This window comes from Muntiacus reevesi, chromosome 8, assembly GCF_963930625.1.
Source record: "Muntiacus reevesi chromosome 8, mMunRee1.1, whole genome shotgun sequence".
In the NCBI taxonomy this organism is placed as follows: Eukaryota; Metazoa; Chordata; class Mammalia; order Artiodactyla; family Cervidae; genus Muntiacus; species Muntiacus reevesi.
Window position 1 is genome coordinate 11,179,869 of NC_089256.1, and position 27,167 is coordinate 11,207,035.

At 43.6% G+C, this 27,167-nt stretch overlaps 1 protein-coding gene across 8 annotated transcripts in view; it reads left to right on the plus strand.

Moving 5' to 3' along the window:
• Positions 1-27,167, plus strand: part of DZIP1L (DAZ interacting zinc finger protein 1 like) — a 60,296-nt gene continuing 33,129 nt past the window's right edge. For 3 of the 8 annotated variants that reach the window (XM_065942830.1, XM_065942829.1, XM_065942831.1), the window contains exons 1-4: positions 3,707-3,758; positions 20,434-21,015; positions 22,991-23,075; positions 26,442-26,563. In XM_065942830.1, coding sequence (XP_065798902.1) covers positions 20,515-21,015; positions 22,991-23,075; positions 26,442-26,563 — 708 coding nt within the window. In that variant the 5' untranslated portion in view covers positions 3,707-3,758; positions 20,434-20,514. Of the gene's footprint in view, positions 387-1,634; positions 1,653-3,706; positions 3,759-20,433; positions 21,016-22,990; positions 23,076-26,441; positions 26,564-27,167 lie in introns of those variants that run through there. The other 5 variants (XM_065942824.1, XM_065942825.1, XM_065942826.1 and 2 more) reach the window with 5 other exon arrangements.

Here is a 27,167-nt window from a genome sequence, read left to right on the forward strand (position 1 = left end):
GGGGTGGGGGAGCCGGGGAGCGGAGGAAGCATCCCAGGCCGGCGCGGCGGCGAGGATTCCGGGAACAGCCTCGGTCCAGGGCGGTGGAGCGAGTCGGGAGGCGGGGCCGGGGCGGAGGAGCCGAGCCGCTCTCTCGCGACCTCTGCCCACTGCCTGGGTTCCGGGGACCCCCAGGTGAGCCGGGCAGCGTGGGAAAACTATGCCAGGAATTTGGCCAGAGCGGGAGCGGCGTGCAGTCCGAGTGACGCGAGCCTCGGTCGCAGTAGCCTCAACGGCAGCGCCTCCGATGCCCAGTGGGGTCCGGCGGGGAGCGCCGCCTCGGGACGCGCCGCCCCTTGCGTCCGGCTGCCTCCCCATCCCCGGTGCCTGGCCCACTCCGGACCGAGGTACTCGGGGGCGGGGGGGAAGGAATGACTGAACCCGCAGGACTGGACTTCCCTGGGAGGACGGCCTCAGATTTTCACTTTTTGGAAAAAGTAAAATGATTCTGGGTGGGGGCGGGGTTGCTGCTTTGCGTTCTGTAGGTAAGTGGGGATCTTCTAGTAATGAGGTGATGCAAAAACAAACGGATTAGCATCTCTGGTTCCTCCGCCTTGCTTCCCAAGGCTGGAGTGAAGCAGGAGGCAGCAACCATGTTTTTTGTTTGGGGTGGCTGCAGGTAAAAGCCCAGGGGAACTCGCTTAGTACCGGACAAGTGTCCAGGAGGCCCGTCAGAGGAGGGGTCCGGGGTACCTGGGCAGGGGTTATCCAGGTCTGTTCCTTAAGGCCCTGCCCCTGCACGATCTCTTGGAACGTGGTTTCTAGCAGGGCTTTGAAGAGAGGCCTGATGAGTGGGAGGTGCTCTGACTGGCCTCCCACAGAGGCAGACTGGGTGGGTGGTCTTCCTCTCCTTTGTCTCAGCTTCTCACGCCTCCTCCTGGAGCTGAGGACTGGCCAGTGAGGACAACCCCACCTAGAGAAGGCCGGTTCTGCAGTCAAGTGGCTTCTAAGAGGTATTCTGTCCGTCTCTGTCAGCACCAATGCTCTGGAGACGTTTCCCTCACGTGGAAATCTTTTTGGATACCATCCAACTTGATAAGATGGTCACATGAAGCTATATGTTTTAGGTAGAAACAGAAACCTGAATTCACTTGTGCAGCATAACTGGGTTCTACCAGGGAACTGAAGTTTGGTCCAACTTGTTGGTTGCTCAATTGAAACTGACCGAAAGAGGGATGGAAATAACTTGATGGGCTGTTCTGAACCTCCTTGTGGGCCCCATGCAGGGAGGGCCAGTCCTGATCAGCAGGCTAACCACTTTCAATGCCATCTGTCACTGGACCTCCTACTTCTAGGGAGGATTTGAAGGGGATCTGGTGTCCCAGGATCTGAAGTTGGAAAAACTCTACTGAGAAACAATGACTTCTCCATGGAGAAGAAAAATACCAGTATGTTCTAAGAAAGAAGAAAAAAGTTGCTCAGTCGTGTCCAACTCTTTTTGACCACATGGATTATAAGCCTGCCAGCTCCTCTGTTCATGGAATTCTCCAGGCAAGAATACTGGAGTGGGTTGCCATGCCCTTCTCCAGGGGATCTTCCTGACCGAGGGATCGAATCTGGGTCTCCTGCATTGCAGGCAGATTCTTTACCATCTGAGCCACCAGGGAAACCCAGTATGTTCTAAACTGCCGTTCTTTTAGATGTGAAAAGTTGTGTTGGTTTTTGATGGTTTTGCACCTGGAAAGATAAATCTTATCAGTATATGAAGTGAAGTGAAGACGCTCAGTCGTGTGTCCGACTCTTTGCGACCCCGTGGACTGTTGCCCACCAGGCTCCATCCATGAGATTCTCCAGGCAAGAATACTGGAGTGGGTTGCCATTTCCTTCTCCCGGGGATCTTCCTGACCCAGGGATCGAACCCAGGTCTCCCACATTACAGGCAGACGCTTTAACCTCTGAGCCACCAGGGAAGCCCTTATCAGTATATAGTATATAGTCATATCTAAAATACTTTGAAGAGATGTCAATTGAATCCTTATCTCCCATTTTTATTTTATATTTTACTTTATATATTTATTTCTGTTTTTTGACCGAGCTGCACAGCATGCAGGATCTTAGTTCCCTGATGAAGGATTGAACACATGCTTACTGCAGTGGAAGTGCAGTGTCTTAACCACTGGATCTCCATGGAAGTCCCATCCCATTTTTATTTTAAAGAAAATTCTTTTGTGGCAAACTTAAAATAGGCTTTAACCAAAACAAGGAATCGTCTCTTAAAAATTGGAGACGTTCTATAAAGGGAGAGCTGTGTGCCTGGTGGAGTGGATCTCTCTCTTGCTACATTATGGGCAAGAAAGACTGAAAAGGGGAGGGAAGTCTCCTTTTTTTTTTTTTTTTAGGAAAAAAGCAGAAACAGAGAGCAAGGCAGAAATGCTCCTGGGTCACTCTTGTCTCCATTGGGGACTCTAGTGCTCCCTTGCCTACCGTGTATGCACAGCCTGTTTGCAAACTCTTCCAGGGTTTCCTTGGCAGCCAGAACAATTAGTGCTAATGACACACCTGAGTTCCCCTGGGGCCTGCACCGCCAAGTTAGCTGGTAGTCAGGGCAGGCTTGTAAATGATTGCCTGGCAGTTGCCTTGGAAGCTTGGCTCCTCCAAATTCTCCTCTTGGCTTGACAGCGTTCTTTAAAAAAAAAAATTGTCGAGAGGTTGTTTCTTATTTATTTTTATTTTTGTCTGCACTGGATCTTCAATGCTGCTCATGGCCTTTTTCTAGTTGCAGAGCCCTGGCTCTAGGGCACATTGCAGTGCGTGGGCTTAGTTGCCGTGAGGCAACTAAATTGCTGGTCCAGGGATCAAACCCAAGTCTTCTGCACTGGCAAGCAGATTCTTAATCACTGGACTTCCCTGGTAGCTCAGCTGGTAAAGAATCTGCAATGCAGGAGACCCCCGTTTGATCCCTGCGTCGGGAAGATCCCCTGGAGAAGAAATAGGCTACCCACTCCCGTTTTCTTGGGCTTTCCTGGTAGCTCAGACAGTAAAGAATCCACCTACAATGCTGGAGATCTGGGTTAGCTCCCTGGGTCGGGAAGATCCCCTGAAGGAGGCTACCCACTCCAGTATTCCTGCTTGGAGAATTTCATGGACAGAGGAGCCTGGAGTGCCACAGTCCCATGGGGTCACAGAGTCGCACATGACTGGGTGACTTTCACTTTTGCCTCTTAATCACTGGACCACCAGGGAAGTGCTGGCAGCATCCTTGAAGAAGCAGAACAGACAGCAAGGTGGCAGTGGTGGTGGTGTACACTAGTTGTTAATTTATGTTAAAAAAACAAATCATTTTATTTTGAAAAAAATAAACTTCGTTTTTGTGGAAACAATCTTTGACAGTTGATAGGTGGCAGGTTTCAGAAGTATTTTAAAGTTTCCAGGAGTTGTTTCTCTGAGAGGTGGCTCCCTTGTGAGGTAGTGAGCACCCCATCATTGGGAGTGTGCAAAGCTAGGTGGTAGACGGGCTTGCCGTCTCAGCTGTGAGGTTACTCCAGGTAGAAACTGTCTCTTCAATGATGAATGATTTGGAATGCTAGCATAAATATCATTCTTTTGGATCCCACTAGTTCATGACAGTGGTCTAGTATTGGGAAGTTCCTAGGACCCCATTGAAATATCTAGAGATGGTTAATAGTTCCCGATTTCCTAATGATGGGGAGTCATTTTTGCTTTGCATTTCTGTTCCCAGGTAACACAGCGTTCCTGCCTCTGGGGTGTGTGGTCTCCAGGTAACCAGAAGCATTCTCACTTGGCTTTGTCTTCCGCCCGTCTGCACCAGGATGCAAGCTGAGGAGCTGAGTTGTGTTTGGTTAAATTCTGCAAGGAGACAGGGAAACTTTAGGGTCTCCAGCACTGATTTGTTATGATGTGCAGTAAACTCTTTCAGTCCTTGCAGTTTGATCAAGAAACCTCAGGTATTATAATTTACAAAATGGGAAAGGATATTTTGTACTATCATCATCACAATTGGGAGGTAGTTTGGCAAAATTCAGAAGCTTTGGACTCAGAACTTGATTTTGATCTTGACTTCCTAACTTGGTAACTGAAGGACTGGGGGCAGGTCCCTCAGCCTCTCTGACCCTCAGTTTCTACAACTATCAGATGAGGCAAATCATAGCCACATACAAGGTTGTATGATGGTTAGAAATAGAACTATAAAATGCTGGTACAGTGCCTGGCACATGGATAGTTAATAAGTAATAGCTGCTGTCATCTTAATCAACTTCAGATTTCCACAGTTCTGCTCACCTTTTAAAATATATAAATAAATTTTTGCTGCACTAGGTCTTCGTTGCTATGCACGGGCTTCTCATTGCGGTGGCTTCTTTTGCTGAGGAGAGTACATGGGCTTCAGTGGTTGCACCTCTTGAGGTCTAGAGCTCGGGCTCAGTAGATGTGGTGCATGGGCTTAGTTGCCCTGCGGCATGTGGAATCTTCCTGGACCAGACATCAAACCTGTGTCCCTTGCGTTAGCAGGCAGATTCTTAACCACTTGACCACCAGGGAATTCTGCTCACCTTTTTATATCAGAGCCCTGGGACTTCTGAGAACTGGACTCTTAGCGTTCCAGTGACAAACAGGGATGATACTTTTGTGGTTCAGTAAAACTCATGAGGGGCTTCCTAGGTGGTGCAGTGATAAAGAATTCGCCTGCCAATGCAGGATAGGTGAGTTCAATCCCTGGGTTGGGAAGATCCCTTGAGTAAGAAATGGCAACCCTTTCCAGTATTCTTGCCTGGAAGATTCCATGGACAGCCTGCCGGACTATAGTCCATGGGGTTGAGAAGAGTCAGATACGACTGAGCATGCCACACAATGCAAAAGCTCATGAACACAGACCCCCTAATTCAGTATTTTCTATAACTGGGATTGGGGCTGCCACCTTGGGTATTTACAGAGTGTGCTCAGAGTGTAAACATGAGGGTTTAAGGGCTGCTTAGGAGGCCAACTAGAACACAGCTGTTACCTCTTGACAGTCAATGTGCACCCTGGGGCGTCTCACTGATGAGCCTGCGCCCACCCATAAGGGCTCCTGCACGCTAAGCTTTCATTACCAGCCTGGGGGATTAAGCTTAGGACACAGATGGTCAACAAATCGAGCATTTTACTGTCTGAATGGTGTTTCTCTCCAAGGAGTCCAAATTAACTTACCCTAACTCAATTCTTGGGCTTCCCTGGTGCCTCAGTCAGTAAAGATTCCGTTTGCAATGCTGGAGACCTGGGTTCAGTCCCTGGGTTGGGAAGATCCCCTGGACGAGGGCATGGCAACCCACTCCAGTATTCTTGCCTGGAGAAAACCCATTGACAGAGGAGCCTGGTGGGCTACAGTCCATGTGGTTGCAAAGAGCAACTAAGTACAATTCCATTCTTATTCTTTGTCCTAATTCTTATTTTTCTTTTTTTGACAGGAAAGTAGGATTTATTGGTGGACATGAGTAAGGAGGGGAGAGTGCCAAGGCACTCATGAGTGTGGGGCCTGCTCTTTGTCCAGAGGGCTATGATTAGGGATATATTTGACCTCTGGGATGAGCCATGTTTTCAAATTCATCTGCATTAAACTTGAACTCAGCCTTGCAGAGGGCCTCAATCACGTGCTCTTTGTTCAATCACATATTTATATGTATATGTATACAGAAGTTTGGAGAAGGCAATGGCAACCCACTCCAGTACTCTTGCCTGGAAAATCCCATGGGCAGAGGAACCTGGTAGGCTGGGGTCGTGAAGAGTTGGACACGACTGAAGTGACTTAGCAGCAGCAGCAACATACAAAAGTTTTTCTGCTACTCTTGATAAAGGCTTGAGAAAGAACATCAAAAAAAAAAAAAAAAGAGAGAGATGGAGAAATTGGAGAGCATAAACTTATTGACATGGGAGCACTGAATATGAAATAGAAAAAGTGAAATAAACTAGATAAAAGTAAAAGATCATCACACAGTGCAGTTGTTTTTAAACATGACTATTCATTAGAAACATATCTGGAGCTCTGGAGAAAATAAACAATACCTGAGCATTAGCATTTTTCAAAAAATTTCAAGATATTTCTGATATGCATCTGGATTTTAATAAATGATTACAGTCTTCTCTATTAGATCCTAGCTTTGGTGATATAGAGTTCTATAATTTTTCTGTTGATCAATAATGATACAATGGTATTAAGTGAGTAATAATTGCATAATCACAAGAGTTAGAGATGTTTTTCAGTTTTCACAATCAATAGCCAGACAAAAATTAAAAGATAATTGCAAACCATAAGGGGAACATGATTAACTTAACAATATAAAATAATTACATACAATTATTTGGGGGGGGGTCAAGTAGAGTGATGTGGTAATTGGAAGTGCATACTTGTACATGTTTTTATCCACCCAGTCATTCTGTGTCTTTTGACTGGTGCATTTAATCCATTTACATTTTATATGTGTGTGTGTGTGTGTGTGTAGCAGAGTTTTATTAAAGTAAGAAAAGAAAGTTTCTGACATAGGCATCAGAAAGGGGTTGGAGAATGCCCCCTTCACTAGTGTTAGCAAGGAAGTTATATACTTTTTAATTAATTATTACAATAAATCAAAAGAATGTCTTAAGGTTGTAAAGATCTTATTAGACCCACTCCCTTAATTTACATTTTAAGATAACAGGATTAGCCTGAAGGTTTTCAGGAAGGAGAAACTGTCCTCAAGCAGAATATATTATTGTTATATAATCCTATATATAGTCATGTCCAGCTCTTTGCGACCCCATGGACTGTAGCCCACCAGGCTCCTTCATCCATGGGATTCTCCAGGCGAGAATACTGGAGTGGGTTGCCAGTTCCTGCTTCAGGGGATCTTCCCGACCCAGGGATCAAACCCAGGTCTCCAGCATTGCGGGCAGATGCGTTAACCTCTGAGCCACCAGGGAAGCCCAAATATTGAAGTGAAGTGGCTCAGTCGTATCTGACTCTTTGTGACCCCATGGACTATACAGTCCCTGGAATTCTCCAGGAAGAATACTGGAGTGGGTAGCCTTTCCCTTCTCCAGGGGATCTTCCCACCCCAGGGATTGAACCGAGGTCTCCCACATTGCAGACAGATTCTTTACAAGCTGAGCCACAAGGGAAGCCCATATAATCCTTAGTAGGAATTTAAACTGAGTTGTTTGTTGTGTAATCATCAGTTCCAGCCTTAAAGAAAAAAAAAGAAATGTTTTATGTGACTAAGACTAAGAAATGTAGAGGAAAAAAGAAATTTGTTCTTTCCTCCTCCTTAAGAATTCCAGACCCCTAATTCCTCCTTGAGAGCCCCAGACCCCTCTCTTCTCAGGGACCCCCAGTAATCCATTTACATTTAAGGTAATTATTGATATGTATGATCCTACTACCATTTTCTAAATTGTTTTGGGTTTATTTTCTGTAGGTCTTTCCCATCTCTTGTGTTTCCTGCCTAGAGAAATTCCTTTAGCATTTATTGTAAAGCCGGTTTGATGGCGTTGAATTTTCCTGACTTTTGCTTGTTTGGAAAGCTTTTGATTTCTCCTTCAGATGTGAAAGAGAGTCTTGTCAGATAGGGTGTTCTTGGTTGTGGGTTCTTCCTTTTCATCACTTTAAATATATTGTGCCATTTCCCTTCTGGCTTGTAGAGTTTCTGTTGAGAAATCAGCTGATATCCTGATTGGGAGTTCCCTTGTATGTTATTTGTTGTTTTTCCCTTGTTTCTTTTAATATTTTATCTCTGCCTTTAATTTTTGTCAGTTTGATCACTATGTGTCTGGGTGTGTTCCTCCTGGGGTTTATGCTTCCTGGGACTCTGTGCTTCCTGGACTTGGTTAACTGTTTCCTTTCCCATGTTCTGGAAGTTTTCAGTTATTATCTCTTCAAATATTTTTCTCAGGTCCTTTCTCTCTCTCTTCTCCTTTTGGGACTCCTATGATGCAATTGTTGGTGGATTTAATGTTGTGGAGGTTTCTTAGGCTGTCTTCATTTCTTTTCATTCTTTTCTCTATAATCTCTTCTGTGGCAGTGATTTCCACTATTCTGTCCTCCAGTCAATTTATCCTTTCTTCTGCCTCAGTTATTCTTCTATTGATTCCTTCTAGTGTATTATTCATCTCTGTTTGTTTGTTCTTTAGTTCTTCTAGGTCTTTGGTAAACATTTCTTGCATCTTCTTAATCTTTGCCACCATTCTTTTCCTGAGATCCTTGTTTATCTTCACTATCATTATTTTTTTTTCTGGAAGGTTGCCTGTCTCCATTTCATTTAACTGTTTTTCTGGGATTTTATCTTATCCCTTCATCTGGGACATAACCTTCTGCTTTTTCATCATGATTAACTTTCTATGATATGGTTTTTGTTTTAGCTGCTTCTTCTTGCTTCTTCTGTCTGCCCTCTGATGGATGAGGCTAAGGAGGCTTGTTTAAGCTTATTGATGGGAGGGACTGGGGGTGGGAAAACCTGGGTCTTGCTCTGATTGGCAGGAACTTGCTCAGTAAAGCTTTAATCTAATTTTCTGCTGATGGGTGGGGTTGTTTCCCTTCCTGTTAGTTGTTTGGCCTGAGATGACCTAGCCCTAGGGTCTAAGGGCTCTATGGTAAGGTTAATGGTGACCTCCAAGGGGAAATTAGGGAAAACCACTAGACCATTCAAGTATGATCTAAATTGAATCCCTTATGATTATACAGTGGAAGTGGCAAATAGATTTAAGGGATTAGATCTGATAGAGTGCCTGAAGAACTATGGACAGAGTTTTGTGACATTGTATAGGAGGCAGTGATCAAGGCCATCCCCAAGAAAAAGAAATGCGTAAGGGTAAAATGGTTGTCCGAGGAGGCCTTACAAATAGCTGAGAAAAAAAGAGAAGTGAAAGGTAAAGGAGAAAAGGAAAGATATACCCATTTGAATGCAGAGTTCTGAAGAATAGCAAGGAGAGATAAGAAAGCCTTCCTCAGTGATCAATGCAAAGAAATAGCGGAAAACAATAGAATGGGAAAGATTAGAGATCTATTCAAGAAATTTAGGGATACCAAGGGAATATTTCATGCAAAAATGGGCACAGTAAAGAACAGAAATGGTATGGACCTAATAGAAGCAGAAGATATTAAGAAAAGGTGGCAAGAATACACTGTGGCAAGAAGAACTATACAAAAAAGATCTTCATGACTCAGATAACCACAGTGGTATGATCACTCACCTTGAGCAGACATCCTGGAATGCAAAGTCAAGTGGGCCTTATGAGGCATCACTAGTGGAGGTGATGGTATTCCAGTTGAGCTATTTCAAATCCTAAAAGATGATGCTGTGAAAGTGCTGCACTCAATATGCCAGCAAATTTGGAAAACTCACAAATTTTCCAAAAATTTGGAGGTGGCCACAGGACTGAAAAAGATCAATTTTCATTCCAGTCCCAAAGAAAGGCAATGCCAAAGAATGTTCAGACTACTGTCCAATTGCAATCATCTCACATCATAGCAAAGTAATGCTCAAAATTCTTCAACATGTATGTAAACTGTGAACTTCCAGAAGTTCAAGCTGAATTTAGAAAAGCCAGAGGAGCCAGAGATCAAATTGCCAACATCCGTTGGATCATCGAAAAAGCATGAGAGTTCCAGAAAAACATTTACTTCTTTACTGACTATGCCAAAGCCTTTGACTGTGTGGATCACAACAAACTGGAAAATTCTGAAAGAGATGGGAATACCAGATCACCTGACCTGCCTCTTGAGAATACTGTATGCAGGTCAGGAAGCAACAGTTAGAATGGGACATGGAACAACAAACTGGTTCCAAATAGGCAAAGATGTAGGTCAAGGCTGTATATTGTTACCCTGCTTATTTAGCTTATATGCAGAGTACATCATGAGAAATGGTGGGCTGGGTGAAGCACAATCTGAAATCAAGATTGCTGGGAGAAATAGCAATAACCTCAGATATGCAGATGATACCACTCTTATGGCAGAAAGCAAAGAACTAAAGAGCCTCTTGATAAAAGTGAAAGAGGAGAGTGAAAAATGAAACTAGAACACTTTCTAACACCATACACAAAAATAAACTCAAAATGGATTAAAGATCTAAATGTAAGACCAGATACTATAAAACTCCTAGAGGAGAACATAGGTAAAACACTCTGACATAAATCACAGCAAGATCCTCGATGACCCACCTCCCAGAAAATGGGAAATAAAAGCAAAAATAAACAAATGGGACCTAATTAAACTTAAAAGCTTTCACACAACAAAGGAAACTATAAGCAAGGTGAAAAGACAGTCCTCAGAATGGGAGAAAATAGTAGCAAATGAAGGAACTGACAAAGAATTAATCTCAAAAATATACAAGCACCTCCTGCAGCTCAATTCCAGAAAAATAAATGACCCAATCAAAAAATGGGCCAAAGAACTAAACAGACATTTCTCCAAAGAAGACATACAGATGGCTCACAGACACATGAAAAGATGCTCAACATCACTCATTATCAGAGAAATGCAAATCAAAACCACAGTGAGGTACCATTACACGCCAGTCAGGATGGCTGCTATCCAAAAGTCTACAAGCAATAAATGCTGGAGAGGGTGTGGAGAAAAGGGAACCCTCTTACCCTGTTGGTGGGAATGCAAACTAGTACAGCCACTATGGAGAACAGTGTGGAGATTTCTTAAAAAACTGGAAATAGAACAGCCATATGACCCAGCAATCCCACTCCTGAACATACACACCAAGGAAACCAGAATTGAAAGAGATATGTGTACCCCAATGTTCATCGCAGCCCTGTTTATAATTGCCAGGACATGGAAGCAACCTAGATGCCCATCAGCAGATGAATGGATAAGGAAGCTGTGGTACATATATACAATGGAATACTACTCAACAATTAAAAAGAATACATTTGAATCAGTTCTAATGAGGTGGATGAAACTGGAGCCCATTATACAGAGTGAAGTAAGCCAGAAAGAAAAACACCAATACAGTATACTAATGCATATATATGAAATTTAGGAAGATGGTAACGATAACCCTGTATGCAAGGCAGAGAAAGAGACACAGATGTATAGAACAGTCTTTTGGACTCTGTGGGAAAAGACAAGGGTGGGATAATCTGAGAGAATAGCATTGAAAATGTATATTATCAAGTGTGAAACAGATCGCCAGTCCAGGTTCGATGCATAAGACAAGTGCTCAGGGCTCGTACACTGGGATGACCCAGAGGGATGGGATGGGAGGGAGGTGTGTGGGGGGGAACACATGTAAATCCATGGATCATTCATATCAATGTATGGCAAAACCCACTACAATACTGTAAAGTAATTAGCCTCCAACTAAAATAAATAAATTAAAAAAACCAAAACTCAACATTCAAAACATGAAGATCCTGTCCCATTACTTCATGGCAAATAGATGGGGAAACAGTGGAAACAATGACAGACTGTTTTCTTGGGCTCCAAAATCACTGCAGATGGTGACTGCAGCCATGAAATTAAAAAACTCTTGCTCCTTGGAAGAAAAGTTATGACCAACCTAGAGAGCACATTTGCCAACAAACGTCTGTCTACTCAAGGCTATGGTTTTTCCAGTGGTCGTGTATAGATGTGAGAGTTGGACTATAAAGAAAGCTGAGTGCTGAAGAATTGATGCTTTTGAACTGTGGTGTTGGAGAAGACTCTTGAGAGTCCCTTGGACTCCAAGGAGATCCAACCAGTCAATCGTAAAGGAAATCAGTCCTGAGTATTCATTGGAAGGACTGATGCTGAAGCTGAAGTTCCAATACTTTGGCCACCTAATGCAAAGAACTGACTCATTTGAAAAGACCCTGATGCTGGGAAAGATTGAAGGTGGGAGGAGAAGGGGATGGCAGAGGATGAGATGGTTGGATGGCATCACCGACTCAATGGACGTGAGTTTGGGTAAACTCTGGGAATTGGTGATGGACAGGGAGGCCTGGTGTGCTGTAGTTCATAAGGTCGCTAAGCGTTGGAAAGGACTGAGACTGAACTGAACTGAATGGCCTTAAGATTAATGATCACGGGTTGTTTTTTGCCTCAGGCAAATGGAAGTTAATTACTGTGCTTCCCTGGATCCCACTGCTGATAATTTATCAGACCAAGGACACATTCCAGGAAGCTGGGACAACAGGTATAGCTTCAGGCTAGTGGAGTGAGATGTTTATTGAAAACAAAACCATGGTCTCAGAGTCCTTCACTGACTGCCTAGCAATTTCCATCTCATTCCTGTGGCTTCTTCTTTGTCTTTGGACATGGTGTATCTTACTTTAGTGGGTTCCAGTGTCCTCCTGTTACTGAAAGGTATGAGTTGGGAACCTGGCTGCTTGCCATTCAAAAGTCAGTAAATGGGCCAGGTTGGTGGAAAGGAAAGTTTGGTTTATTTCAGATGTTGGCAACTGGGGTGGGTGGGTTGTACAAAGGCTCCCGCCCCACCTCCCCGCCGACACAAGCAGAGGGTGACAGCTTTTATGAACAAAGTGTGTGCCTGGGAAACATGCAGAAGCAGTACAGTCATTTCTAACAGTCATCTTCAAAATGGTCATCAGTTTTCTGACTAGCATCATCTTGATTGTTTTAGGTATAGTTAATCTTCAGTTCCTGGGTGCACTTGTTCCATTTCTTTGCATCAGTTCTCTGAATTGTGGCAGCTCATGTCCTGGGCAGTCTGGTCATCATGTAGTTAACTCCCTGGTATTTTGGTATATCTATAAGACAGCTCACAGGATATGGCTCAGAATATTATCTATAGCCCTTGAGAAAGAACTGAAGGTCCTTGACTATGCTTAATGACTACATTATTATTATTTAGTTTCCTTAGACTGTTTTCCTTTGTTTCAGCATTCTCACTTCTCTGATTAAACTTATTTTTTGACTAAAGTTTTCCACAGGCAAAAGGCAGGCAGAGGACATGGTGCAGGGTGAGTCAAGGACCATATGGTCCTGCTCTGCTTTACTCCTGTTGATAATTGTTCAACAACTAGTTGCAATTTTGGTGCTCTTGGAGGAGGAGATGGGCACACATCCTTCTTCTCCACCACCTTGAACTGGAAGTCTTGAGTTATTCTTTATAAAGCACTTGAAAACAGTGCTTATCGATAAATAACCCAGAGATATGAAAGTTTGGACAGCAAGTAAATGGTAGGTGGGAAATGAAGTTAGAAAGGTAGTTGGGGAACAGTTTGTAGAAGTGTTTGAATATCTTAATTTTTATTGAAGTATATTTGACTTACAGTATTATATTGGTTTTAGGGGTACAATATAGTGATTCAATATTTTTATACTTTATAGAATGATTACCACTATAAGTCTAGTTACCATCTGTCACCATACAAAGTTATAATTTTATTGACTATATTCTCATTGCTCTACATGACATCTTAGTGCTTATTTATTTTGTAACTGAAAGTTTGTACCTCTTAATTATTGCTCTACATGACATCTTAGTGCTTATTTATTTTGTAACTGAAAGTTTGTACCTCTTAATCTCCCTCACCTGTTGTACTCATCATTCCTCCTCCCCACTCCCCCTGGCGATCACCAGTTTTTTCTCTGTATCTATAAGTCTGTTTCTGTTTTGTTATGTTTGTTCACTTGTTTTGTTTTTTAGATTCAAAAGTGAGATCATACGGTATTTGTCTTTCTGTGTCTGACTTATTTCACTTAGCATAATACCCTCTATGCCCATTAGTACTGTTGTAAATGGCAAGATTTCAGTCTTTTTTATGGCTGAGTAATACATACATACATACACAAACACACACACGTATATTTATCTCTTTTATCCATTCATCTGTTGATGGACACTTAGATTGCTTCCATATCTTGACTGTTGTAAATAATGCTTTAGTGGACACAGGAATGCAGGTATCTTTTTGAATTAGTGCTTTTGATTTCCTTAGAAAAATACCCAGAAGTGGAATTTCGGGATTGTATGGTAGTTCTATTTTTAATTTTTTGAGGACCCTCCTCCATACTGCTTTCCATAGAGTTGTGCTAGTTTACAATCCCACCAACAGTGCGTGAGGGCTCACTTTTCTCTATTTCTTAACACTTGTTATTTCTTGTCTTTTTGATGGTAGCCATTCTGACGGGTGTGAGGTGATATCCCACTGTAGTTTTAGTTTGCATTTCCCTGATGATGAGTGATTCTGAGCATCTTTTCATGTCATGCCACTCCCTTCTGACCTGAAGAGATTTATTGAAAAGTCAGCTCATAGTTTTATGTGAGTTCCCTGTACCTAACTAGTTGCTTACCTCTTGCTGCTTTTAAGATTCTCTTGTTATCTTGAATGTTTTTCATTTTTAAGTATAACATGTCTTGGTGTGGAACTCTTTGGAGTCGTCTTGTTTAGGACACTCTGTGCTTCCTGGACTTGGATGTCTGCTTTCTTTCCCAGGCTAGGGAAGATTTCAACTTTTCTTTCTTCAAATAAATTCTCTTCCCCTTTCTCTCTCTTCTTCTGGGATCTTTATAATGTGAATGTTAGTATGTTTGATCTTGTCCCAGAGATCTCTTAAACTTCCCTTACTTAAAAATTTTAAAAACATTTTATTGTTGTTTGGTTGTGCTGGGTCTTTGTTGCTGCATGGCCTTTTCTCTAGTTTCGGCAAACAGGCACTATTCTTGAGTCATGGTGCATGGGCTTCTCATTGCAGTGGCTTCACTTGTTGCTGAGCACTGGCTCTTAGGGCGGGCAGACTTCAGCAGTTGTGTTTTCTGGTCTCTAGAGCACAGGCTCAATATTTGTGGCACCTGGGCTTTGTTGTTCCTTGGCATGTGGGATCTTCCCAGACCAGGGATTGAACCCACATCTCTTGTATTGGCAGGCAGATTCTTTACCACTGAGCCACCAGGGAAGCCCTGCCCTCACTTTAAAAAATTCATTCTTCTTTTCACCTTGGGTGATTTCCACTACTCTGTCTTCCAGTTCACTAATCCATTCATCTGGATTATCTAACCTACTGGTGATTCCTTCTAGTGTAGCAGTCCCCAACCTTTACGGCACCAGGAACTGGTTTCATGGAAGAAAGTTTTCCATTGACTGCGTCAGGGGAATGGTTCAGGCAGTAATGTGAGTGATGGGGAACAGTAGATGAAGTTTCATTAGATCGCCTGCCGCTCACCTCCTGCTGTGCAGTTCAGTTCCTAATGAACTGTGGATCATTGCTAGTCCATAATCTGGAGAGTTGGGGACCCCTGTTCTAGAATATATTTTATTTCAGTTGTTGTATTCTCCAGATCTGTTTGGCTTTCCTTTATATTTTATAACTCTTTGTTAAACTTCTCAATGTATTCATGTATTCTCCTGAGTTTGTGGAGCATCTTTATGATCATGACCTTGAATTCTTCATTGGGTAGATTGCGTATCTCCACTTCATTCTTTTGGGGTTTGATCTTGTTTCTTCATTTGAAACTCATTTCTCTGTCTTCCTCATTTTGTCTAATTCTCTGTTTATTTCCTGTATTAGGTAGGTCAGGTTTTGTTTCTAGATCTTGGAGAAGTGGCATTACGTAGGACACGTCCATGGAGCCTAGCACCGAACTCCACCCTGGTCACCAGAGCTATATGCTCTAGGGTGCCAGCTATGTGGGCTGAGTGGGCCTTTCTGTGTGGCTGGGCTGGCTGCTATGAGTGTGCTGGTAGGTGTGGGTGGCCCTGCCTCATGTGGTAGATGCCAGTCCCCTGGTGATCAGGGGCGAGTCCTGGAACAGCTGGCTGTGGGGCTCAGGGCTCGTGGCAGCTCACCCATATGCAAGTATGCAAGCCCTACTGGCCTTCAGAGTCAGATGTTCTGGGAACTCATCTTCATGGTACATGACCCCTGGGCTGGGAGCCCTGAGGTGGGGCTCAGACCCCTTCTTCCTTGGGGAGAACCTCTGCAGTTGTTATTATCCTCTTGTTTGTGGTTCACTCACCCAGTGCCCCCAATCTCTTCACCTAGCTTATTGTTTCTTCTTTATATCTTTAGTTGTGGAAAATATTTTCTGCTAGTGTCCAGGTCATTCCTGTAGATAGTTACTCCTGTAAATAGTTGTAATTTTGGTGTGTCTGTGGGAGGCGGCGAGCTGGGGTCTTCCTACTTTACTATATTGCCCATACCTACTTGAATATCTTATTAATTAATTTGGAATTAGCCCACAAGGAACACAGAACATCCCCTCCTGTAAGCCTGAAGCTCAGTGGAGGCCGCCCCTTGTAACAGGGCATGAACTCCCCATTTTGCCACAGTCCCTAATGCTCCCTATGCCAACACTCCCTGCTGTGGTTCTCAGTCAGTTAGTCTGAAGATCTGCATTTCTAATGAGTTTCCAGTTGATGCTGATGCTGCCAGCCAGCAACCACACTTGAGAACCACAGCCCAGTTGTATCTTTTTAAATATTTATTTGGCTACACCGGGTCTTAGTGGTAGCAGATAGGATCTTTGATCTTTGCTGCAATGTGGGGAATCTACTTCCCTGGCCAGGGTTTGAACCTGGGCCCCCTGCATTGGGAGCACGGAGTCTTAGCCCCTGGACCACCAGGGAAGTCCCTGCCCAGTTACATCTTGGACACTAGGTTAGGGAATTAGTTGCCACTTATCATGGCTCAGATAGTAAAGCATCTGCCTACAATGTGGGAGACCCAGGATCGATCCCTGGGTCATGAAGATCCTCTGGAGAAGGAAATGGCAACCTGCTCCAGTACTCTTGCCTGGAAAATCCCATGGACGGAGGAACCTGGTAGGCTACAGTTCATGGGGTCGCAATGAGTTGGACATGACTGAGCAACTTCACTTCACTTCATCATCAAACTTATGGTTTTTCTTATGCCTGGCATGTTTCCTACATTTAACACTACTTTCCTGGTCCTGATGAAAGTTAGATTTGCTATTTCTAGTGTAATCAATTTTTTTTTTTAAGTTGCTCAGTCATGTTTGACTCTGCGACCCCATGGACTTTAGAGTCCATGGAATTCTCCAGGCCAGAATACTGGAGGGGATAGCCCTTCCCTTCTCCAGGGATCTTCCCAACCCAGGGATTGAACTCAGGTCTCCTGCATTGCAGGTGGATTCTTTACCAGCTGAGCCACAAGGGAAGCCCAAGAATACTGGGGTGGGTAGCCTATCCCTTCTCCAGTGGATCTTCCTGACCCAGGAATCAAATCGGGGTCTCCTGCATTGCAGGCGGATTCTTTACCAACTGAGCTATTAGGGAAGCCAGTATAATCAATATTGGAAGGTAAATCTAAAGATATCAAGAGACAGGTCTGTGAAAAACAGATTTGGGAGTGGCTGAGGCTTATGGTAGCTGAAGCTAAGGGTATGTGTGAGTTCATCCCCAGGGAGCATGTGCCAGGAGTGACGGGTAGGGGGTGAACAGCAGACTGTCACGGGGGCACTGCACACCCCGCCTTAAAGGAAGGGCAAGAGGATAGTAACTGTTCAAGGGAGAGGCATTCAAAGAGGTGGGAGGCAAGCCGAGAGAGTGGCTGATGGAACATTCTTGGCCTTATTATTAGAGAGGAGCTATGGGCAGACATCTGAGGCCAAAGCTTAAATAGTTAAACAGCAAGTTCTCAGGTGAGCTCCTGGTCTGTGGGAGGACAGGAAGCAGGAGTCCTGTTACTCTCGCCCACAGCACGCCTGGTAACCTGCTGTTGCTCCAAGGCACGGCTTGTTGTGGCAATTGTTTCTGACGCTCTGATGACAAGGTTGCAGCCAGCAGCTAAGCATGGTGAGTGTCATGTCACCTGCCTTCTTTTTTTTAAAAAAATAATGTGCCTTGTTAAGAGAAATGTGCTAATCTCATGGCCATGGTTAGTATGCTTGTGGCTGGATGGTCTTTTTTCTGGAGTTTGTGTTGAGGAGGAGTATCTGAGAAAGGGAAGCATGGGAGCTGAAATGGAAAAGGTGGGTCAGTGGCATCCAGTGGCAGCTTCAAGACCAGGCTAAGGGTTTGCACTGGGTACTGTGGCAGCCAGGAGCTGAGCTAAGCTGCTGGGGTGGGGGATGGGGACAGCTGTGTGGTTAATGCATCTCGGTGGCCCCAGTGCCTGGCACCAGGCCTGGCCAAGGTAGGCATGCTCTAAACGGGGGAGGTTGAGTGAATGAATGGATGGATATGAGTGAGTGAATTTGATGGATAAGGAGTGATGATCTGATTAAAGCAGAATTGATGTAGGGTGGTTCAAAATCCACAAGCTTTGGAACCTGTGTGTGTGTGTGTGTGTTCAGTCATGTCTTACTCTTTGCAACCCCATGAACTGTAGTCTACCAGGCTCCTTTGTCCATGGAATTTTCCAGGGAAGAATACTGGAGTGGGTTGCCATTTCTTTCTCCTGGAGATCTTCCCTACCAGGGATCAAACCCATGTTTCCTGCATTGCGGGTGGATTCTTTACCACTAAACTATCTGGGAAGCTCCAATATATATGTGTGTGTGTGTATATATACATATGTGAGATACACGTACATATGTGAGATACACATATGTGAGATACACATATCTCCTTTATTTTTGCAAATTGTTATTAAATTTCATGTTAATATATTATTTAAACAGAAATGCATATATGTGTATATAATTATATATTATCAATATATTATTATAATTATTGTATTATAGTTACATTAATAATATATTATTAATATATTGTATATTCTCTATCAGTACATAAAAAGCTGCCTTCTTCTTTTTTTTCTTTTTTTTTTTTTAATTTTATTTTATTAGTTGGAGGCTAATTACTTCACAACATTTCAGTGGGTTTTGTCATACATTGACATGAATCAGCCATAGAGTTACACGTATTCCCCATCCCGATCCCCCCTCCCACCTCCCTCTCCACCCGACTCCTCTGGGTCCTCCCAGTGCACCAGGCCCGAGCACTTGTCTCATGGACCCCACCTGGGGTGGTGATCTGTTTCACCATAGATAATATACATGCTGTTCTTTTGAAACATCCCACCCTCACCTTCTCCCACAGAGTTCAAAAGTCTGTTCTGTACTTCTGTGTCTCTTTTTCTGTTTTGCATATAGGGTTATTGTTACCATCTTTCTAAATTCCATATATATGTGTTAGTATGCTGTAATGTTCTTTATCTTTCTGGCTTACTTCACTCTGTATAATGGGCTCCAGTTTCATCCATCTCATTAGAACTGATTCAAATGTATTCTTTTTAATGGCTGAGTAACATTCCATGGTGTATATGTACCACAGCTTCCTTATCCATTCATCTGCTGATGGGCATCTAGGTTGCTTCCATGTCCTGGCTATTATAAACAGTGCTGTGATGAACATTGGGGTGCACGTGTCTCTTTCAGATCTGGTTTCCTCAGTGTGTCTGCCCAGAAGTGGGATTGCTGGGTCATATGGCAGTTCTATTTCCAGTTTTTAAAGAAATCTCCACACTGTTCTCCATAGTGGCTGTACTAGTTTGTATTCCCACCAACAGTGTAAGAGGGTTCCCTTTTCTCCACACCCTCTCCAGGATTTATTCCTTGTAGACTTTTGGATAGCTGCATAGTATTTCATTGTATAGAGAGATACCTTACTTTGTACTTTCTTGTAATTTTCTTGTACTTTACTATTACAAATAATACTGCAATGACAGTTTTTGCACAAGCATCTTTGCACACCTGCATGAATAAATTATAATTCTTAGTAGTGGAATGTTCATTTTAAATTCCAGTTGCTATTGTCAAGTTACAAAGAGAACAATTTCTTTGTCTAGCAAGAAAGTGGCGAGTAGAATCTGAGTCTTTTAACAACAAACTGGAGCTGTTTTCTAAACCATAAGGATTGGAAAAGAGACCATCATGGACAGATCTCTGTGCAGAGACCCAACTGCTGTCTTGAGCGCCACCCTGTGGCAGAGCTGGACATCATTTCACTCACATCCTGCTAAAGAAAACATGGTCATACGGGTCCAGCTTACAGCGGGGGAACTGGGATCTGTAGCCCATCCTGTCCATTAAATTTTGCAGTTAACTGAAGGAGAACCATTTAATGTCCACTGTTAAGTGGCTCTGCCTCCCAAGGCAGAATTACTGGACTTAATCCTGAGATCAGTATAGGGTTACAGAATGACTTCCTGATGCATTTGACAGCTCTCTCCTGACCCAGCCCTCTGGCAGGCATGTTGCAGGGCACTTGGGCATGGTGGGGAGTACACTGAGGACTTACTGTGTGTCAGGCCCTGGGCTTGGTGTTTCTCCTGCCTCATTCCTAACCACAGACCTGCAGAGGAGGCACCGTGATTCCCATTGCACACGGAGTCTTAATAGTACAAAGGATCTTGCTCAAGCCTGAGGATCTGAACCCGCACTTGTGTGTTATAAAACCCACACCCTTGCCTTGGCCATGTCACGCACACCGTGCATCCTAAGGCTCCTGCGGTCCAGTATGGTACGTGCGGCCACATGCGGCAGGCCTAACTTCGGCTGTCTTCTCATTTTCCAGGCCCTCTCTCAGCTCCTGTGCCTGTTGCCGTGGCCTTGGTGGCATCCTTCCCCGGTGGCCAGCCCAGGGCTTCCCCCACCCATGCAGTCTCCCACCAGCACTGCCCAGGGCCTCAGCGGCCCCCTCTTTGGGGCCTACACTCTCCCCACCTTCAAGTTCCAGCCTCGCCGTGAGAGTGTGGACTGGAGGCGCATCAGTGCCCTGGATGTGGACCGCGTGGCACGGGAGCTGGACGTGGCCGCCCTGCAGGAGAACATCGCCGGTGTCACTTTCTGCAACCTGGACCGGGAGGTGTGCGGCCGCTGCGGGCAGCCCGTGGACCCAGTGCTGCTCAAGGTGCTGCGGTTGGCGCAGCTCAGCATCGAGTACCTGCTGCACTGCCAGGACTGCCTGAGCACCAGCGTGGCCCAGCTGGAGGCGCGGCTGCAGGCCAGCCTGGGCCAGCAGGAGCGCGGCCAGCAGGAGCTGGGCCGCCAGGCCGACGAGCTCAAGGGCGTGCGGGAGGAGAGCCGGCGGCGGCGCAAGATGATCAGTGCTCTGCAGCAGCTGCTCCTGCAGACGGGCGCCCACAGCTACCACACCGTGAGCACGGCTGCGGGCGGGGACCCTGGGAGGGCTGTGGCCATTCTCCCTGGGGCTGGGAGCAGATTTTAGAGATGCCGTTCATCACCAGAGAGCCCCCTGGTGTCTGGTTAGGTCTACAGTGCGTGTGTAGTTGTGTGGCAGGTGTGTATGAGTTCAGAGTATAGGTGTCTTATGTGTTATGTCTCATGTGTGCATGTGTGAGCATGTGCAGGGTGTGTGTGAGTTTTACAGATGGTGGGTAAACATACCTAAGGTGTGTATATGATTGCTTGGAGGGTTTTGTCTGTGAGTGGTGTGTGCATGTATGTAGAGTGTGTGGCATATAACATGTGCTTATGTAAAATGTGCGTGTAAAGACATACTTTTGTCATATGTGTGGATGTATGAAGGGTGTGTATGTGTGTAGAGGCCTAAGTGTGTATGTGTGAAGGCTTTGTGTGTGTGTAGAGGTGTGATGTGATAAACGTGTGTAAGAGATGTGTGAGAGCATGTGTGAAATCAGTGTGTGAGGGTATGTGTGAAATCAGCGTGTGGCAAGGAACTGGTGAAGGCAAGCCCGTTCTGGAAAAGTGACTCCATTAGTCAACCAAGTAACAGTTCATCACCCAAAATGGCATTTGAGCATTTGCGTCTCTTTCCATGAAAAGTGTAGATTGGGATCAGTTGCCCTTTAATGAATTGTTGGTGGCTAGACTCTCTGTCAGGCTCTAAGGATGAAGGCACCAATCATGCTGGTTCAGATTTTTCAGCAATTCACAGTGTAAGGGAGATTGGACAGAAGGAATCACTAAGATATGATGTTAGTGACTAGAATGGTAACTGATGCAATTAATGTAATGTTAATTATGATAAAAGGTTCAGACCTTTTCCAGTAGTAAATTATAAAACAGCAGTTTAACTTGGCTCAGGCCAATAAGGAATTTATTGGTTAATTTAACTGAGAAATCCAGGATTATGGTGGACTCAGATAATGGCACCAGAGTCTAGTTTCTCTCTCTGCAGCTCTTGGCAATTCTTTGTCAGTGTGGATTCCATTCTCAGAAAGAATCTGTCTGTGTGGAAGCAAGTTGGGCCACTGCAATGCCAGTATTTGGTTTTCCCAGATTCAGAGCTGGCATGGCAGAGAGCCGTGTTTAGTGCCTGGTTTGTGAATGTGCTGCTTGGGGTGGGAAAGGGGAAGCAGGGAAGGGGGAGGAGGGGGGGAAAATTGTGAGAAATATCAAATATATACAAAAGTACAGAGAATAATATAACGAACCTTCATCTGCATACTACCCAGCCCAATAGTTTTCAACTCATGGCCAATGTTGTTGCATTCGTTCCCCTACATACTTTCCCCTACCCCTGGATTATTTTGAAGTGTATCAGTCATATGAGTTTATCTGTAAATATTTCACTTTGTATCTCTGAAAGGCAAGGACTCCCACTTTTAAACATAAGCATAATATCATTATCATGCCCTGAAAAACCAACAAAAATTCCTTAGTATCATCAAATGCCTAGTTGTTGTTCATAGCTCCCTACAGCACTGGTAGTGTTTTAAAGCTTAGAAAATAAATATTTTGAAGGGGCTGTATAAAAAATATATATGTGTATATAATGGCTCAGTGGTAAAGAATCCACCAGCAATGCATGAGACGCAGGTTCGACCCCTGGGTTGGGAAGATTTCCTGGAGAAGGAAGTGGCAGCTCACTACAGTATTCTTGTCTGTAAAATCCCATGGACAGAGGAACCTGGGGGGGGCAACAGCTCATAGGGTCGCAAAAGAGTTGGACATGACTTAGCAACTAAACAACAGCAACATATATATATATATATGATTTGCATCACTACCTTACTTTGTAAATGAAACTCTTCGTTTGTGAAGCAGCCCAGGGTTCCCAAGGAATGGGAGTGTTGACAGAGGGAGAATCATCCCAGGAGGACTCAGGGGAGCTGACCCTGCACTTCCCACTGCTTCTCTCTGTGTAGTGCCACCTGTGTGACAAGACCTTCATGAACGCCACCTTTCTCCGGGGCCACATCCAGCGCAGGCACGCAGGCGTGGTGGAAGGCGGTGAGTGGAAGGGACTGGGCTTCTCTAGAAGGCTGGGAGGTAAGGGCCCTTCACAGTCAGTCAGTCTGTCCCATTCACAGTCACGGACACTGAGAGGAAACACTGACCATGGTCACATGATATAAGGGGCAGAACAAAGACTGGAAGCCACCTGTCTGGCTCCCAGCCCAGTTCAGCAGGTGGAGGACGTGTACAAAGCCCAGAACCTCATCATCCAGTTGAGGAGCCGGTGAGCCCACCAGCCACATGGAGGGATCCCACAGGGGGTTAGGAACGTTTCTGGCCACATGTTTAGAGAAAAAGGGCTGGGGGTCAGACAGGTAGGTTCCAGTCTTCACTCTGTCCCCTTCTGTTATGTGGCCATGGTTAGGGTGGTTTCCCTCCCTGAGTCTCAGCGTCCTTGGCTGTGACTGGGGCAGTTAGACACAGTGACTTGGACGGGCCCTTACCTCCCAGCCTTCTGAGAATTGGTGCTGACTATGAGTAAGCTTAACTGGGCCTAAGGAGCAGTCAGACCAGTTCTTTGACTTTTTAATGTACATGAATTCATTATGATTTAATCACTGTAGTGTTACTGTTTCAAATTCTAAAACAAGTAGCAAGGCTATATGTTTTCCTCTTTAAGGGATTTTTTGAGGTTCAAGAAGAATTAGCTGTTAATGCAAATATATTATAAAATGTAATATAAATTAAATACAAAATCTCATTGAATAAAACATTTTTCCCTTTATTTTAATTTCCTTTTGAAAGAACAGAGTTTTAAAATAGCACTATTCACCTAGTTACTATGCATTTATTATATATCTGATTCTTCTTGGTTCTACATTGGAGGCAACTAAAGAAAATATATTTTTATTTATTAAATACTTTTTTTCTGGAAAAAATATATGTTTTGAAGAGATAGTTGTACACTCATTTTCATAGAAGCATTAGTCACAGTAACTAAAGGTGTAGAAGCAACCCAAGTGTCCACTGACAGATGAATGAATAAGCAAAATGTGATATGTGTATATATATATATATATATAGAGAGAGAGAGAGAGAGAGAGAGATACAAAGAAATATTTTTCAGCCTTAAAAAGAAAGGTCATTCTGCAATTTGCTACAACAGGGTATTTTTGCTAAGTGTCAGTTAAAAAAGGACAGATACCGTATGATTTCACTTATATGAGTACAAAGAATAGCAAAATGCATAGAAACAGAAAGTAGAATGGAGGTTGCTAGGGGCTGGAGGAAGAGAGGATGGGAAGTTAGTGTTTAGTGAGGACAGAGATTCTGTTTTACAAGATGAAGAATGTCCTGAAGATGGGTAGTGGTGATGGTTGAACAACATTATGAATGTATTTAATCCTACCGAACTGTACATTTAAAAATGGCTAAGATGGTAAATTTTATGTTAGGTATATTTACCACAGTAAAAAATTGGAAAATACATGCCTTTGATATAGAAAATTTAAATGCAGAGAGGTAGAAAAGAGAAAATAAAAACCATGGATGATATCATCTGCAGCCGATATGTTGGTGTGTCCGTGGTCATTATTTTTTGTGTATGAATATTATCATATAGGATGCAGTTTTAATACTGCTTATTTTCAATTAAGAATATATCATATTTTCCAAAGTCATTAAATCATCTTTGAAAGCATGGTTTTTAATGGCTGAATAGTATTTCATCATGTGCTGATCATAATTTATTTCACAACTGAATTATTTCTTAATTTATTTGGATAACTAAAACATTCCCCAGTTATAAATCACATGGTGGTAACATTCTTGTGCATAAATCCTTGTGCATGTTCCTTATTACTTCCTTAATGTACAGTGCTGGGAAAATATGGAGAGGAAAAATATGTTCTTAAGTAAATCCCATGGACAGAGGAGCCTAGCAGGCTACAGTCCTGGGGGTCACAAAAGAGTTGGACGTGACTTAGCAACTTAAACAACAACAATGAAGACAACTTTGGCTGTATTAGTGTTCATTAATTTATTATCAGGCAGCTGACTTCTCAGATACTGCAGTTCTCCCATTCCAGACTCACCTCAAATCACTTTATTTTTATTTTATTAGTTTATGTTTTTGGCAGTGCTGCATAGCATGCTGAATCTTAGTTCTCTGACCAGGGTTTGAACCTGTGCCCCTGGCAGTAGAATCTTAACCCTGAATCTTAATCACTGGATTTCCAGGGAAGTCCCTCAAATCACTTTATTAATCCAAATTAATTTTCACTGCATCTAAAAGTTGCTTGTTTCTAAAAAGCCCCATTTGAGAAAAGCCATATATCTTTTCAAAAAAAAGCTTGAAGTTTTAATAAAAGTACCATCTAATAATCACTAAATGTACTTTGAAAAGTAACAGATGTTCAAGTACAATTGGTGTCTTTTTCAATAACCTTTAATTCTTAGTTTATCAGTAGGTGGTTTAGTTAGAATATTCTTCTATAATTCAAGTTTTCTTCATAGTGCACAGTGCCTTTTTTTATTTGAAGTTTATTTATTTATTTTTATTTGAAATTTAAAACTACATATTTGAACTGTACTACATTACTGAAAAGAATGAACTTAAAACTACAATTCTTATCATTACTTTAAATTCCCCTCTTCGTATTAATAATCAGTGTGTTCATACTATTTGGTATCCTGATTCTGTTACTCTACAAGTTTTGCATTCATATTTCCCATTTGTAAGTACTGTCAAAATAGTTATTTTAGGGACTTCCTTGGTGGTCCAGTGGTTAAGACTCCAAGCTCCCAATATAAGGGGCCCAGATTTGATTCCTGGTCAGGGAACTAGATCCCACATACTGCAACCAAAGATCTGGTACAGCCAAATAAATAAACAAAAATAAATACATATGTACAAAATAGTTATTTTAAATAACTATAGTTCACATGTATTGAGCTGTCTGCCAGGTGCTACACTAGGCACTTTGCATTATCACATTTCATCCTCACAATGACCCTCTGGGTTCAGTTCAGTTCAGTTCGGTTCAGTTGCTCATTCATGTCCAGCTCTTTGCAACCACATGGACTGTAGCATGTCAGGCTTCCCTGTCCATCACCAATTCCCAGAGCTTGCTCAAACTCATATCCATCAAGTTGGTGATGCCATCCAACCATCTTATCCTCTGTCGTCCCCTTCTCCTCCTGCCGTCTCCTCATGCTCCTCTGGGTTAGGTGCTGTTATTGCTTCCATTTTCCACTTTGGAGAAACGGAGTGTCAGGGAAGTTACGTCATTTGCCCAGAGGCAGTGTACAATGTAAGTGGCAAAGCTGGTCTCAGACTGAGGTGTGACTGCACACAAGGAACTGTACGCACCACTGACTCTGACTCATGCTGGTCACCCTCGCTTTGTGTGGATCCCACAGGAAAGCAGAGGAAGCAGGAGCAGCCAGTGGAGGAGGTGTTAGAAGAGCTGCGGGCCAAACTGAAGTGGACCCAAGGGGAGCTGGAAGCCCAGAGGGAGGCGGAGAGGCAGCGGCAGTTCCAGGTGGGCGTGGAGGAGAAATGGCAGGGGATTAGGTCATGGACTGGCCAGGAGACCCGTAACGTGCTCAGATCCCACAGAGTCGACATTCTGGCTGTTTCCCAGAGCTGAGACTCTGGGCTAGGAAGGTATCTTCCTGGATGTGCCAAGTGGTTTTACATAGTCTGGGAAGGAAAATTCAGTTATTTGACCAGAACTGTGTGGCCAAAAGAGAGCTACAGCTGCCTGTGTTCGCACCCCCTGAGGGCATTTGAACCTGAATTTTAACTTCTTACAATATACTGTTAGCTTTTGGAGGACAAAGACTGGGTAAACTCCAGAAGGCAGCTCAGAGGAGGTATTCAGTAAATATTTGTAGAATGAAAATACATACACTTGCGTCACGCCTTCCGTCATTTATTCATTCATCACTCCTTGCCAGGCATCATGAAGAATATAAAGAGAGAAGAGATGGGATCCCCATCCTTTACAGTTCAGATAAGACTAATTCCACTCCCAGTCCAAACACTGGGGACTGGGGGATAAATGTTCTTTGGGTCTCCATAGTGACTTGCACGGAAAAGGGGTCCTGGCAGTTTCTTGGTAAATATTTGTCATAGCGTGGAAT